The following is a 16443-nucleotide window of genomic DNA, read 5'->3' as shown; positions in this document are numbered from 1 at the left end:
TGGACGGGCGGTGTACTGTGGATTTCAGGTTGGAGGCAGAAGAAGCTGGAGGCAGCAGAGGGAGCCGTCCCGTCCCCACCCAGGAATCTGGGGTGTAAAGCCTCTGGAGACAGAACTGGAGCTATCCTCCAAGCTGTGCTTCTGAACGCTGGGGCCAGTGTGGGGTCACCCTGGGGATTCTCTTTAAAATGGCATTCAGCCAGATCGGGTGTCAAGAACCTGGGTCAGGCCTCACCCCCTGCTGGAGGAGTGGGCGGAGGAAGCCAGCGAGAAGCTAGGGCTGGGCCCCAAGAGCTAGCAAAGCCCCGACTGTCAAGCGAGAGGAAACCCGAGAGCGTCATGTTCCCAGAAGGGCAAACAACCAGCCTTGACCATTCCCAATGACAGGAGTTTAGGGCTACAGAGTCTCTTTTCCTAAGGGCCCTGTATCCTTTCTTCTGCTTCCAGGACCCCATTTTGATACCCCTGGTTATGGGAGCCTCCGTTTCACCAGGCTCAACTCTTCAGTCCCCGTCACTGCTCTGAGCTCTCCCAGGGATGGGACAGGGGGAGGGGAGGAGGTCTGGGGTGGAGCGGGGGGATAGAGCTTGGGGTGTATTCTGCCAGCAGTCGGACCAGGTTCTTTATTAACTGAGGCGGGGTTGGGAGCACAAGCGTGGGGGTTGGGAGGTTGGGAGGAGGTGGTTGGCAGAAAGTTGAAGCTCAGTGATGCTCTTGATTTTGATCCTCTATCACTTACCACCCCTTCTTAAATAAAGACACTGGGACAGTAAGAAAAAATGCATTTAGGGGCTGGAGAGATGGCTCAGCAGTGAAGAGTGCTCTTCCAGAGGCCTTGGGTTCAGTTCCCAACAGCCACATGCCAGCTCACAACCATCTTAACTCTAGTTCCAGGGAATCTATGTCCTCTTCTGGCCTCCAAGGGCATACCAGTTACACATGTGGTACACAGACATGTGCAGGCAACACCCATGCACACAAAATAACGAACAATTAAAAGTACATCTAATTATTATATGTTCATATATGTATTAGTATACCTGGATCATATGTAACCCCACTTCCCCATACCTTTAATCATTCAGAGTATATAAAAATTTGCTGTAGCACATACACGCCCTGCTATTCCCTCAGCATCTCTGTGACATGCATGTGTCCTGTCCCTCAATTCTAGTGTTTTCTCTCATGTTTGTTTTCATTTCATGTCATTTTGTTTATCAGAACCTAGGAGCAGCAGCTGCAACAGGCAGACAGATGGACAGGACAGATTCACATTCCACCCCTGCACTCCCAGTAGCAGGCTAAACCATCCAGGTTTGGGTGACCTTGTTCTCTGATGTTCTCATAGCGAAGGAATTGGATGCTAAGACATTTCTAAGAATGTATACCTGTCATTCTGTGTGCATGACCAACCCAACCTGGCAGAATAAAGGAAACAGATGAAATCCTACCTCAGCCAATCACCATGAAGAGAACACAAAGAGAGAGGTGAACCCAGTTCATCTGCTGGTGGGACACAGCCCAGGCTCTATCCCCCTTCCTTCACCCCTCCCTCTGTCCCATCTCCAGCCAAGCATGTGGTCCAAGTAGCAGTTCTATAACTCTCACCAGAAGGACATTTAAAAACAAGTTTCTTTTATTTCTTACAAGGAAATCATTTTATTTGGATTGTCTGTGTTTTCTAGGGTAAGTTTCCCAACAGATAGGCAGGCAGGCAGGCAGCAGGCACACATGCATGCACACACTTAACTCAAGTGCACTCTCACACACACCCATAATCTTTTTTTAAAATCCTAAGAGATTAGTTCTCACAATCTCTTTTTGTAAGGAAAATTAAAACCTAGAAGAACAAAGCCAGGCATAGTAGCACATGCCTACAATTCCCCCACTCAGGATACTGAGGCAGGAGGATAACAGGCTTGAGGTCAGCCTGGGCTACATAGTGAGGTCTGGTGTCAATAAATAGAACAAAACAAGACAGCACAAACAACAGAAGAAGAAATAATTCTCCAGAAACATAGTTGATCAAAATCTACCCCAGGAAAGACTGAAGATCTAAATCAAGTGTTTTTTTTTTTTTAATAAGAAGCAAGGGAAACCTGTTTTAAAATCTACCCCTATCACTGATTCCAGAAGATTCCAAAGGAGAAAGTTTTCAAATCATTAAAATATAGATCAGTCTAATGATTTTTGTTTGTTTGTTTGTTTGGTTGGTTGGTTTTTTGAGACAGGGTTTCTCTGTGGCTTTGGAGGCTGTCCTGGAACTAGCTCTTGTAGACCAGGCTCGTCTTGAACTCACAAAGATCCGCCTGCCTCTGCCTCCCAAGTGCTGGGATTAAAGGCGTGCGCCACCAATGCCCGGCCATTCTAATGATGTTTAATCTTTCAAAGTATAGAAAAGGAAACAGTATTTCTTGTGTAGCAAATGTGTCCGCAGAGCACCCAAATTTGACAGTTTACACACACACACACACACACACACACACACACAGAGACAGAGAGACAGAGGGAGAGAGAGAGACAGAGACAGAGAGACAGAGGGAGAGAGAGAGACAGACAGAGACAGAGACAGAGACAGAGACAGAGACAGAGACAGAGAGAGAACCAGACTACTCCCAGTCACCAAAACTGATCTAAAAGTCCCAAATAGGGCAAAGATACAGTTCAGTGCTTCCTAAACTTGAAGCCCTGGTTTGACCTTTGACCCTTAGTCCTGCAAAAATGAGTTACTTATCTATTTAAAAGTCCAAGGTAAGACCTGGGTGTGCGGCTCAGTGGGAGAGCATGTATGTAGTATGTACATAGAAGGTCTTGCTTCAGTCTGTGCTTCGCCACTCCCCCTGACCCCAAGGTAGGAAAGAAAGAAAATAAAATAAAACTCAAGATGACATTTTAGTAGACAGGATTGACCAGCACCACACTGAAAGTTATCTCAGCGGACTAGAAGAGAGAATGTCATCTATAGACAGAAAAAGTCTGAGCTGGCGTCGGAGAGGGGGCATGTGTGCAGTGCAACAGGAATCTTGTCATTCCCATTTGTATTCGCTTCTATTTTCATGAGCATCGGACAAACACAGGAGTGGTAAGAATTGTCATCTGTGGGGACAGGACAGGCATGGTGTGGCCCGAGAGACAGTGGTCATCAGACTTGTTTGCATATACTTTCCATCCAGAGTTTTAACAACTGTATTCCTGTGCTGGGTTGAGGTAGGAAAGAGACCATCTGGTGCCAGGCTGGATTCTTTATTCATTCATTCAGCGAATATCCATTGCCAGAGGTTTTTTTTTTTCCAGTCATTGTGTCTCCTGGTAGCATTTACCTTCTTTCCCTTTATGTGTAGGCATTAAAACCCAAATCTGTAGTGTTAAGGGTGGAGCCCATTTCTAGAAGTGAGAACCCTGTGACACTTGGTTGGCTGGGAAGAGCACAGGGCTTCATGCATGCTAGGCAGATGTTCTGCCACTGAGCCATACTCCATGCACGCTCACTCTGTAATGCATCCCTCAGACAGCTCTTGGGATGTGCATTCAAGATCTGCCTCGGAAATTGGGTTAAAAGGAGAGTGGCAATGTGATCTAAGCTTTGTTTTTGGTGGGTAGATGGATTTCATCGACTAAATGGATTGCGTGGGTTCCCCCCCCCCCAAAAGCTATGGATTACATTAGAAAATTGGCTTCTATGTCACACAATGGTAGACTTGTCCCCACTTGGGACTGCTGTCGGCTGTGAATACACCAGGTCAGCTGGACAAGGAGCCCAAGCCTTGTTCAGCTAGGGTACATGTGGGATCCATGCCCTTCGATTCATTTTTTACGCCTATGGATGTTTTCCTGCATGTGTGTCTGTGTGCCACGTACATGTGTGGTGCCCATGGAAGCCAGAAGAAGTTCTTGGACCTACTGGAACTGGAGTCAGAGGCAGTTGGGAGCTGCCTTGTGGATGCTGGGAATTGAACCGGGATCCTCTGCAAGAACAAGTGCTCTCGGCCACTGAGCCATTTCTTTGGCCCCTCCTTTCTTACTGATTACCATGTGCTCTATTTTCCCAACAGAGACATCGTGGACTTGGTGTCTCAAGTCATCCCCATTTATGCTGTGTCCCACCTCTTTGAAAGTCTTGCTGTGAGTATCGAGTCTGATTTCCCCACACACTTCCATGTCTGCATAAGTGATTTCTTCTGATTATGCTAAATTTCAAGTGGGAAGAGGGCCTAGCATGGTTTAGGGGGCACTGTCAATTCTTACCACGGCCTCTTCTGCAAAACTTTATCACAGAGGAGGTCTGAGGTCCACAGAGAGGCTTTCTATGCCTGGGAGGCGGGGTCTTTAGAAGCACCAGCTGTGTTCCCACTGATAGATGTCACCTACCCGCAGTGTACCTGTGGTGGTGTTCTGAGGGGCACTGGAAACCAGAAGGTTGGAGCCATCGTTAATGCTATCGGATATTACGTGATTGGCCTCCCCATCGGGATTGCACTGATGTTTGCAGCCAAGCTGGGAGTGATAGGTAAGTCCTCCAACTGTGGGAAGACAGCCCTGCTGTCCACAGGCCCAGCACATGGAAACCTCGCTCCTCTGCCCTGACTTTCCCCACACTCCTGTACCTTGCCAGAGCGAGTGTGCAGGCGGTGGGTGAAAAGCGACCTTGAGCCCAGAACTTCGTGGTCACTCCCCTCTTGCCCATGTGTTAGCACTGGAGCAAAGTAAGGGGTCCTTTCTATTCTCCTCATTCTAAATCAGCCAGCCTTAGTCATGGGACTTGATGACCAGGACTTCCGAAGCACTGGAAACATGTTGTTTGTAGATCTTGCCCTGTTCCTTCTGCAGCCTCTGTTCCCCACTTGTGGTTACCCATGTGCAGAGGAACACCTGGAAGGAATGTAGAGCAAAGGACTGTGGGACAGACTCCTCTGTATGACCTTGCTGTGTTTTTTGAGCAAGGAATTGAACCCACATGCTCCAAAATTACCAGAGTTCATTTTTTTAAAGTAGGGAAATAGATAACTATGTAGCTTTGGTTTCTAAAATAATAATTGAGAATGATTGGCAATGAATAAATGGTTATGTGAAAACCTGGCTGTTGTCTTTGGGGTGAAGTAGTGACTGACTTAGGCATGGTTTGTTTGCATCCATCAGTATGTGGTGGGCTCGAAGGTGCTCAGGAGTCATCCGATAGCTCCCGAGGACTTCCAGTCCCATGTATTTAACTGTGTTACTCCGTTTTCTCAAGTTTGATAATATTTTAATTAAAAATATTGGAGTTGTTCAAAGAAGGAGGGTGCCAGAGGGCTATGGCCATAAAGGCTCAGACGATATCTGGCTGAGTTTCTGGCACTGTTCATGCTTGCATCTGCAGACGGCAAAGCCAATGGAAACACCAGAGGAGTCTGGTTTTTGGAATAGTATTTTTATTTAACATAACATTTCCAAAATAATATTATTGTAACATGTAATCAGTACAAAATACTAAGGAGACACTTTATAGCCTCTTTTAAATGTTATTAATATTATTTTAATTGATAAAAACAATTATGAACATGTATGGAGCACAAAGTCCTGTTTTGATGTGTGTAGACAATGTGGACTCTTTAGGCCAAGGTAATTAGGTTATTCGTCTCCCTGTGATGTTATCATTTTATACAGTGAATGATACATCTGAAATGTACTCTTTTTCTTTTTTAAACAGTTTTATTCTGTAATTTTGGATAGGCTGGAACTCATTATGTAGACCAGGCTGGCCTAGAACTCACAGAGATCCATCTGCCTCTGCTTCCTGAGTGCAGGGGTTCAAGGCACACACCAGCATGATGTCCAACTATGTCCAACTTTGCTGTTGTTCTCTCTCTCTCTCTCTCTCTCTCTCTCTCTCTCTCTCTCTCTCTCTCTCTCTCTCTCTCTCTCTCTCTCTCTCTCTCTCTCTCTCTCAGGCCAGGCTGGCCTTGAACTCACCGAGATCCACCTGCCTCTGCATCCCAAGTGCTGGGATTAAAGGTGTGTGCCACCATCACCCAACTTCTTGTTTTTATTTTAGAAAGAGCTTTCCTAAGTAGTTAAAATATGTCTTGAATGTGGGATCCTCCTGCCTAATCTCCCAAGTGCTGGGATTACAGGTATGTGTCCTCATTGTCTGGCTGAGCTAAAATTTTAGAAAGGAATCTATTTTAAATATAGGTACATCTATATGCCAAGGTCTGTATTTGGCCTTCTAAACTCATTTAATGAAGTGTATCTGTTGTGTGCACAGTAGAGGAGCTGGGGATTCTTGGAAGGAAATGGCGGGGCCCCTGGGAAGGCATGGGCTGTGGGAAAGCATGTACTTGGTCCTTCTAATGGCTTCTTAGATAGAAGTATAGTACAGGTCAGTTTCACCTTTCATGTTGCTACCATTAGGGTGTGCAGCGTGTACATCAGGTTCTCAGAAGCACTCCAGAAGGCTATAGACTCTAATACACAGACTGACTAATCAGAACGGTTACCAGTTTGCCACAGGGGATTTTTCAAGCACACAATTTCCTGGCCCTTCCCAGATGATTCTGGTAACCACCCCAGTATCTTTTAATAGATATTATGACATTAGTGTAAATCAAGTTCATAACTCAAATTACAGCTAGAATTAGCTGGGCATTTCTGTCAAAAATCTTTGAAATGGGCTTATAGTTTCTGTATGGGAACTAGGCGTTTGAAGGAGGAAGTCAGAGGCCTTTCTTACTCCATCCTGGGACAGGTAGGTGTGTCCAATGCCATCTGTATTAACCCCATGTTGAGGGGCCATATGTCACGGATTGGTGTTTGCAGGGCTGCGATTAGGGCCAGCTGAACAGTACCGGGTCCATTCCTGAGTGGGGGAGTGTGGCTGAGGGAAGGCTAGATATCTGTGTTAAAGAGGAGACATCAGATCATATCTGGAGGGCAGTATCAGTTAATACTGAATGCTCACCTCAGTTTAGTGATCCCCCATCTTAAGTAACCAACCAAAGGTGTGGACAATGACAGAAGACTTCTATTATCATGTATGAAGGGCAGACAGCAATTACTCCCCTTAATCCTAGAGACACTCCAGGCGCTCCATAGCTGGATGTATCATCTAGCCTTTAGGGTGAGTATAAACTCATCTGGGCCTAGATCTATTGTTATTTAGATGGGAGCCATTCACCACTGAGACTAGGGCATCCTACAGCCATTAGCTGATATCTTAAAAACAACAGGAATGACTTGAGCTCTTGGAACTCCTGGCAGGCTGGAATAGATTTCCAATATACTGGCCCTGACAATTCCCCCTTCTGAAATTAATAAAGTAATACCTGTGCTTCTGCAACAGGACAGACGGCTGTGCCTGTCTTAGGTTGCCTACTTCAAACTATCTGTGCTTACCCATCCTTGGACTACACATTCTGTCATGTGTGACCTGCCTTAGGTTTCCTGGAGGCAAGAAGGTCTTACCTATCTTTGGCTATCAGCCTCTGTAACAAAGAACATTAAGGGGTGGAGCATAGCTCGATGCCACACACCCCTAAGCCAATTTTTCAACAAGAGCTCACAAGCAAGGTTGGTAATGCCAAGCAACATTTGCGCTTTTATGGCTGCACCAATTTTCAAAAGGAGAGAGGATGAACCAATTTAAAATGCCCTTTTGAAACGGGTGTGGGAATGTGTCAAGTGCCTTTGGCTATATCAAAGTCTAAATATGCCTTTCTAATCACATTGTACCAAAAGACTCATAAGCATCAAATTCCTGTCAGAATGAGCTCTGGCCACTTATATCCATATACACTTATATAGCACAGCAAAGGTTACAAACATCATTAATTCCAGTATGATTAGTAACACTAGACATACAAGCCAATTAGGATACAATTCTCATAATTTCACTTCAACCAAAGGACAATAAATTGTTCTCATGATGGGTGGAGTATGAATAATTCCATAATTCGGAACTTTTTTCTTTTCCCTGTCTAAAGTCCAATGCTGTGCTGCTTGTAAAGTTAAAAAAATAGGTTTGAGATATCGCAGTCCTTGAATATTAACTGCAAGACTTTTTGACCATGTCCTGTTCAAATACTGAGGAGAGGCTTTGGCCACACATCAGGTTCATAATAGTGTACCATTGTTTTGAATGGGTCCTTTCTCCCCAGAGGGAAAAAACTGGCAAAATGAGTTCTGTGTTTCAAGATGTTGTGTGGAAAACTGCTAGTCGTCCAGTCCTTGGTCAGCTCCCGGATGAGAACTCACAGGTCTGGAAAGTCGATGTAGCAGGCTTGTTGAGAAACTGGCAGTCTCTAACCGACTAACAGTCTCCTTTCCTTCTGGGACTGTAGAATCGATGACATCAGGGGGTCAGGAACACGGGTTCAGCAGGTCTCACTCGAACTGGCTTAGGCAGGCTCCTGTGGACTCAAGTCCAGTTTTCCTCTGCTCCACAAATTTCACCAATCGGTCTGGCAGCCATCCAGCCTCATTTTCTCCCTGCGAGAAAACACAAACAATCCCTTGACCCCATATTAGGACAGGATTGGGTCCTTTTCTTTGTCTGGTGCATGGATCTTTCCACTTGAATGAAAGTCGCTCGAGTTCTATCATGCCAGAATCTGTCTGCGGCAGATTGCTCACTGGCATTCACATTCAAAAAATTTCAAACGAAGAGTGCATGATTTAATGCATCATGTGGAGACTGGGAGCACAATTTCCTTCTTTTTATTGTTTTGAAGTTGTGTTTTTAAGGAACTATGAGCACACTCCACAATTCCTTGCCCTTGAGGATGATAAGGAATGCCTGTTTTGTGATCAATTTTCCATTGAGCATAGAATTGCTGAAATGCTTTACTAGTATATCTAGATCCATTGTCTATTTTTATCACTTTGGAACTCCCATGTAAGCAAACCATTTTAAGCAGTGACTTATCACATGCTTAGTGGCTTCTCCAGTTTGTGCAGTGGCCACTAAGAAGCCTGAATACATATCAACTGCCACATGCACATATTTTAACTTGCCAAATTCTGTAATATGAGTAATATCCATTTGCCATAAATGATTAGGAAGCAGGCCTTGAGGATTTACTCCTAAATTAGTTAGTTATAGGTAAATATTGTGGGCACACATCATACTGTTTGACAATTTGACGAGCAGTCTCTGTAGTTAAACCAAATTGCTTTCTTAGACTTCTGCTATTCTGATGATGAAAGTTATACGACTAATGAGCTATTTCTACCTGGGATAAAGCAAGCAATTTTGTTAATCTATCTGCTGACTCGTTCCCATCAGCCAGTGGGCTGGGAAGGTTTGAATGAGCTCTTATGTGACCCACAAAGCATGGCAATTTCCTTAGATGAATTGCATTTTGAATTTGCTCAAATAGTATTCTAACTGGATCATTACTAGTTCCAATGCATGGAACATCTCTATCACTTGAAGAGCTTTAAAAACATAATGACTATCAGTACACAAATTAAATGAATCATTTACTAGGAACTGAAAGACTATTGCAACAGCTCATAACTCAGCTGTCTGAGCTAAAGCTGGAGCTGTTTGTTCTATATATTCCTTGCCATCGATAACATAGGCTGCTCTTCCATTAGAAGAACTATCAGTAAAAACTAACATAGCATTTTTTACAGGATTACTCCTTATAATGTTAGGGAATATCAAAGGATGCATTAGCACAGATTGTAACAGTCTATGAGCTGTAAACTGATTATCAATTTTTCCGGAAAATTAAGCAAAAGTGATTGTCCACCAATCATTGTTTTGAAATAACTAATCAACTTGCTGTTTGGTATAAGGAACATGCATTATACTTGGTTCTTTGCCAAAATATCTCCTAGATTCCACATGGCAATTCTGCACCATACAAGCTACTGCTTAAAAATAAGGATTTAACACTTTAACTGGGGAAACAGGTAGGTGTAACCATACCATTGCTCCCTCCTGCTGCAAGACAGAAGTTGGGAAGTATATACGCTTCCCATGGATTTGCACAGTAAATATTCCATATCTGCCAATGCTGGATTGCATTCTCCAACTGTAGGAGAACTTGTCTACCCTCGTCAATTAACTATCTAGGTGAATTGGGATCACTATCTCCTTTTAGAATATCACTTAAAGGTTTCAGATCACCAGTAGGTGCTTTTAAAGAAAGACATAACCATTGAATATTTCCCAGTAACTTCTGAAAATCATTCAAAGATCCCAAGCTATCTTTTCTAATTTCTAATTTTTGGGGTTTAATTTCTTTAGGATATAGCATATGTTTCAAACAACTTTTGAAAATTATCTAAAGTTTGTAAGTAGTATTTTCTAATCCAACTTGTAAAGCTTTCACTAGCTGACATGGTAACAGGGCGGCGGTTCCCTGAGGCTTTTCCTCCATAATTTTTCTCAAATCTTGTATCAACATTCATCCTCTCAACTTCTTTTTTAACCATAAAAATGAGAGAATTTCTGTATCCTCTCTTCTGCTAAACTCTATTGAATCATTCGTATAGATTCCTTTGACTCCCAGGCCGTGCTGACTTTGGCCATTTCCCGCCGGCTAGATCTGGGGGCCAACTGTGGGAGGCACAGATCGACATCCCTTCCTGGCTGACTTGATGCCCTCTTTAACTATATCCAAAGCAATTTTAGTAGGTCCTTTTGTTAGGATTCATGCATTCACAGTCACACTTCACACAGGCATGTGGCCATCTCATACATACAGAACGTACATCTTTCAGCTATCCTTTTCCCTAGACATTTGTTGAAATGAAACTTCTTTAACTGAAATCTGTTGTAATACAGTAGTTATAACTAACCCTTGAGTATGTGAGCATCCAAAATCTGAACAAGCCCAAATTCATCTATGTCACCTTTCTTTCTTTAAGGTCTTAAACAGTTTCTGATTGGCTGCATTAATTAGCATTTTTTCCATACACTTGGCTGGGCGTCAGCCAGAGTAGCTGCTTTCAAGGCTGCGAGCTTCTAGGCATGGCCTTGGCCTTATCTTGCCTTTGCTCTCTGAGCCTGGGCTGGCCCGCTGCAGGTCATCTGTGACTGCAGCTACTTGAAAAGTCAAAGGCCACCATTGTAGCAACTCTGAGTTCTTGGCAGCTGAAGGTCCTGCTGACCTAGCGTGTATGTGGGGCAGCACCTTCGCTTCCCCAAGCCCCAGAGCAACTCTAAGACAGCTGCGGTGGTGACTTCTCCCAGGGGGAAGGAGTCCTACAAACTTTTCAAATTCTAAAGATTTCTGTACTTGCTTCTGCTTTACTCCAGCTCTCCTAGCTATTAAAATATACCCAAGTAAATATACACAATCGTCTGACTAATAATTCTCTGTCTCATATCTCTAATTATATACATTCTTATTTGCAGTGGTTAACTATATCATCTGGATAATATTTCTCTGTTTTACATCCATAAAAATATGCCTTTTCACTCCGGAGGCTAACTCACCACATTTCCCTTCTTTATCGCCTGACTGACATTTTTCTATTCCATATCAATAATTATACACATTTTCACTTTTAAGGTTAACTAACCACGCTTCACTTCTTTGACATCTGAGTATCATTTTCCTGTTTTATATCTACAATTATATACAATTTTACTCCTGACTTGCAACGTTCATTCACCACACTTCACTTTTTTCCCCCCGAGCACTCTCTTCACATTTGTACATCTGCGGTGTCTATTCCTCTGCAGCGTCCATCACTTCTGTCCCCCGTTCTCAGCCTCACGTTTCAGCGCCATTTGTCGGATGTCATCCCCACGTTGAGGGGCCATATGTCTTGGACTGGTGTTTGCAGGCTGGGATTGGGACCAGCTGAACAGCCCCGGGGTCTGTTCCTGAGTGGGGGAGTGTGGTTGAGGGAAGGCTAGCTATCTCTGTTAAAGTAAAGAGGAGACATCAGATCATATCTGGATGGCAGTATCAGTTAATACTGAATGCTCACCTCAGTTTAGTGATCCACCATCTTAAGTAACCAACCAAAGGTAGGGACAATGACAGAAGACTTCTATTATCATGTATGAAGGCAGGTAGAAATTACTCCCCTTAATCCTGAAGATACTCTGTAGCTGCACACACTGCTTTGCCATCAGGGGCTCCATAGCTGGATGTATCATCTAGCCTTCAGGGTGAGTGTGAACTCATCTGGGCCTAGGTCTATTGTTATTTAGATGGGAGCCATTCACCACCGAGGCCAGGACATTCTGCCACCATTAGCTGATGTCTTAAAGACAATAGGAGTGACTTGAGCTCTTTGAACTTGTGGCAGGCTGGAATAGATTTCCAATATACCAGCCTGACACAGGTGGTCGCTGAATTTACTCCCATGAAGAGCAATCAGTTACTCCTGATAAATGAGATGTGAGGGCAGTTGGCACCAAGGAGCAGAGCTGTGAACCTTACCAGAGTAAAGTAAATTCTTTGAACTGTGACTCGGGCTTTAGCCTTAGCCTTTCAATGGATCTGATCAGATAGATAGCAAAGTCTATGTTTTTGGATCCGGTTACTCCAGGGAATCGGCCCCTCCCATCTGTGTCTTGGCAGAGAATTGAAAGGCAAGCAGAGGAGTGGGAGACCATTCTGAGGGATGGGGGTGGCTCAGGTGTGTCCTGTTTGAACGCAGCTGAAGAGACATGGCCTTGTGTGATAGGTTAAGCTTTTATATTTGACTCTGGTCTAGATAGGAAGATTGTCAGTTGCTGGTTGCTGGTTAAGTCACTGTTAGCTTTCTAGTGGTAGTAACCTGGCTCTCTGAGGGTTCTAGCAGTTGGGATTCCTGGGCATTGCCATGAAGCAGAGGGGCTCCTTTCCTGAGCTGGTTGTTGCAGCATTGGGTTGCGGAATTGGAGACTCCTGCTGTGGCCAGTGTCCATTTGTGTGCTCAGCACTTTCTGGCAGGCAGAGCTTTGGTTCTGCTGCTCATTCACTGAGGACAAAACTGCTCATCATCTGTGGTTCCTCATGCTCCCCTTACAAGTTTACTAGTTACTAGATGGACTCACCAGGACATGGGGATCCACAGGGCTTGCCCAGCCCACAGCCTCAACCTTTGTTCTGTGTGCTCTACAGTTCTTCCTACAGTGTAACCAGCCTTGGAAGCAAAGTTTGTGTCCAGAGTTAGGTTTGAAGGTTGAGCAGAAATCTCAGGGGGGATTTTAAGATTGGTGACTTCTGCCAGGTGTGGTGGCACACATCTTTAGTCCCAGCATTGGGGAGGCAGAGGGAGGAGGATCTTTGTGAGTTTGAGGCCAGCCTGGTCTATATAGTGAATACCAGGCCAGCCAGGGCTACATAATGAGACCCTGTCTGAAACAAAACAATGACAAAAGATTGGTGGGTCCTACTTTAAACTCTTCTATTATTCTACATATCATCTCCATATCCATGTAAAGTAAGAGCAGGGTTTTCCAAGCAGAGTTTTAGAACATAGAATTTGATTTCTTCCTTCCTTCCTTCCTTCCTTCCTTCCTTCCTTCCTTCCTTCCTTCCTTCCTTTCTTTCTTCTTTCTTTCTGAGGTTGATTTCTAAGATGGTCTCTTCCAACGATGATGCAGCTCAGTGCAGAGTACGTGCCAGGCACATGTGAGGCCCTGGGCTCCATTCCCAGTAGTTTGTTTCCCTTTTTAGACATCAAGAATATACATAAGCTTCAGGGATTTCAAAATTATATATAATTTTTTTGAGATTATAATTATATCACTCCTCCTTCCAGGGATGTTTTTAATGAAAGGTTTGATAATCTTTTTTGCTAATAATTTAGCTGACAGCCAGACACAATAATTAATTTCCAAATCAAAGGCCTTTATGAAGAATATCCAAACTAAAAATGTAATATTTAAACCCACTTATTGGCCACAAAGATGTTGACAAGATGGCTCAGCAGGTAAAGTACCTGTCACACAACCATGAACACTGGAACTTGAATCCCCAGAGCCCAGGTAAAAAGCTGAATGGATGTAAAATGGAGTAATACCAGTATAGGGAAGCAAAGTCAGGGAGTCCCCCAGAGCAAGCTGCATATTCAGATTGCCAGAACAGTGAGCTCTGGGTTCAGTGAGAGACCCTGCTTACTATTTAAGGTGGAGAGATGCCTGTGCCTCCACATTGAGGGGCCATATATTGCGGACTGATGTCTTCGCAGCTGAGATCAGAAGCAGCTGAACAGCCCCAGATCCATTCCTGAGTTGGGGAGTGTGGATGAGGGAAGGCTAGCTATTCGGTGTTAAAGAAAAGACAGAGACATAAGATCATATCAGGAGAACAGTCGGTTAATATTGAAAGTGTCCAGTTTATTCATGCATCATCTTAAGTAACCATCCAAAGGTGGGCACAAGAGCAGACGACATCCATTATCATGTCTATAGGGTAGATAGCAAGTACTTCCCTTAATCCTAAAGATACACAGTAGCTGCATATACTCTGCCTTCAGGCACTCCATACCATCATGTATCACTTAGTCCTCAGGGTGGGCCTAGGTTTATTGTTATTTAGATAGGAGCCATTCACCAGAGAGGCCAGGACATCCTGCAGCCATAAGCTGACATCTTTGTAGATCCACCTGCCTCTGCCTCCCGAGTGCTGGGATTAAAGGCATGCGCCACCAATGCCCGGCTCCATTAGCTGACATCTTAAAGACAATAGAAGTCCAGACTCTCTGAACTGTGGCAGGATGGAATAGATTTCCAATATATGGGCCTGACAGAGAGAGATCCTTCCTCATTATATAAGGTAGAGAGACTCTGTCTCAATATATAGGGTGGAGAGAAACCCTGCCTAAATATATAAGTGGAGAGTAATCAGGGAAGATGCCTGACTTCAGCCTCAAGTCTCCACAATTATGCAAACACAAGCATGTGCACCCTCCCAATGTGTCCACACACATGAAGACACACACACACACACACATGCACGTGTAGACCATACACGTACCTGTGTAAATTAAGAAGTTAGGCTCCTCTTTTGAGGAGCACAAAGCAATGATTTTTCTGGAGAAAGTATTTCCTTACAACTGGCTTGTTTCTTAAAATCCAATCACCATAAGCAATAAGGACCCAAATAGCTTCCTGGACCTGTAGCTCTGACATTGTAGATTATGACAGGTGGTCTTAGGGAGTGCTGGGCCTCTGCAGGATGGAGGTCTCTATATTGCCCAAGGAAGCTGACTTAGTGTGGTCATTGTCTCCTTGAGCTAATCTGTCAAATATCTCCCCGTGCAGGTCTGTGGTCAGGGATCATCATCTGCAGTTTCTGCCAGGTCTCATGTTTTCTGGCTTTTATTGCCCGGCTCAACTGGAAACTCGCCTGTCAACAGGTAACTGTCCGATTGCTGCCCCAGTCTGTGCGCAGGTGCCAAGCCAGGCCGGATGTGGCATGCATTCTTTCATTTTGGGTTTTTTTCCTTTACACTACTTTTGTGTTTTGTTTTGTTTTGGTTGTTGTTGTTATTGGGTTTGTTTTGTTTTAATAGTATTTTGAGGTACGGGACTCCATGACCCTGGCCCTGTTCATTTCCCTTTGTTCAGTGAATAGAAAAACAGGAGTCCATTTTAGGTCTCTTGCCCTAAAAACCCAATTTCATAAGAAGAATTGGAACTGGAGAGACTTTTTCCAAGTTCATCCTAGTACTCTTTCTCCTCTCTCTCTCTCTCTCTCTCTCTCTCTCTCTCTCTCTCTCTCTCTCTCTCTCTGTGTGTGTGTGTGTGTGTGTGTGTGTGCAATACACTGTATGCTTCTTTCTTTTTACCTTTGCAGGTTAATGTGAGGTCTAGAAATAAAATGTAGAAAAGGCAGCTGCAGTAAGAAGCTGAAGAAGGGTGAATTCTTAGCTACCTTGGTTAATCTCCCCCTCTGATTAGCCTACCCCCTCCAACTCTTGGAACCCGGTTCAGTTTTGGAAGAGAATTCCATAGCCATCCAGTAAAGCTTTATCTCACATGTCAGTTCAGGGACTTGGCTTCTCCTAAACCAGGTAGCCATGTTTAACAAGCCTACCTGCTGACACCTGGACTTAATTTTGAGTTTCTCTTACTTTTCTAGGCTCAAGTACATGCCAATTTGAAGGTAAATGTGACCCTGAATGGGAATTCTGCTGTATCTCAGGAACCAGCTCACGCAGGTATGCTACAACTCTCAGCTCTGGGGCAGACCTGGCTATGCCGGACTGCAGGGGCATTTGTGGGGCACATCTGGTTTAGTGGCTGTGAGCTCTTATTGCAGTGGGGCACTAAAGATTCAGAAACTGACTTAAGCTTGTTCACTTTGATTCCACACATTAACTCACTGTTATGGACAGTTCAAGCTTCTTAGGCCTTCTGCTAATACGTGGCACTTCTTCTCTTCTAAAAAGTGTTTTGAAAGTGTTTGCTCCACATGCACACAGAAACACATGTACTGCCAAGAGTAGGAGGGCTGGCGGATCATCCCCTCACACACTTACCCTTTCTCTGTTTTATGCTTCAGACAT

General features: G+C 44.1%; 1 protein-coding gene across 2 annotated transcripts in view; it reads left to right on the top strand.

Annotated features, from left to right (window-relative positions):
* Window positions 1–16443, top strand: part of LOC121141355 (multidrug and toxin extrusion protein 1) — a 59503-nt gene that overhangs the window by 38215 nt on the left and 4845 nt on the right. For both annotated transcript variants that reach the window (XM_040748806.1, XM_040748805.1), the window contains exons 13-16: window positions 4053–4122; window positions 4375–4507; window positions 15197–15291; window positions 16017–16095. In XM_040748806.1, the coding sequence (XP_040604740.1) occupies window positions 4053–4122; window positions 4375–4507; window positions 15197–15291; window positions 16017–16095 (377 nt within the window). The remainder of the gene's footprint in view (window positions 1–4052; window positions 4123–4374; window positions 4508–15196; window positions 15292–16016; window positions 16096–16443) is intronic.

Source organism: Mesocricetus auratus, unplaced genomic scaffold (genome assembly GCF_017639785.1).
Source record: "Mesocricetus auratus isolate SY011 unplaced genomic scaffold, BCM_Maur_2.0 Super-Scaffold_100007, whole genome shotgun sequence".
Lineage (NCBI taxonomy): Eukaryota > Metazoa > Chordata > Mammalia > Rodentia > Cricetidae > Mesocricetus > Mesocricetus auratus.
The sequence above is the reverse complement of the archived record's forward strand: the minus strand, read 5'-3'. Positions and strand labels throughout refer to the sequence as shown.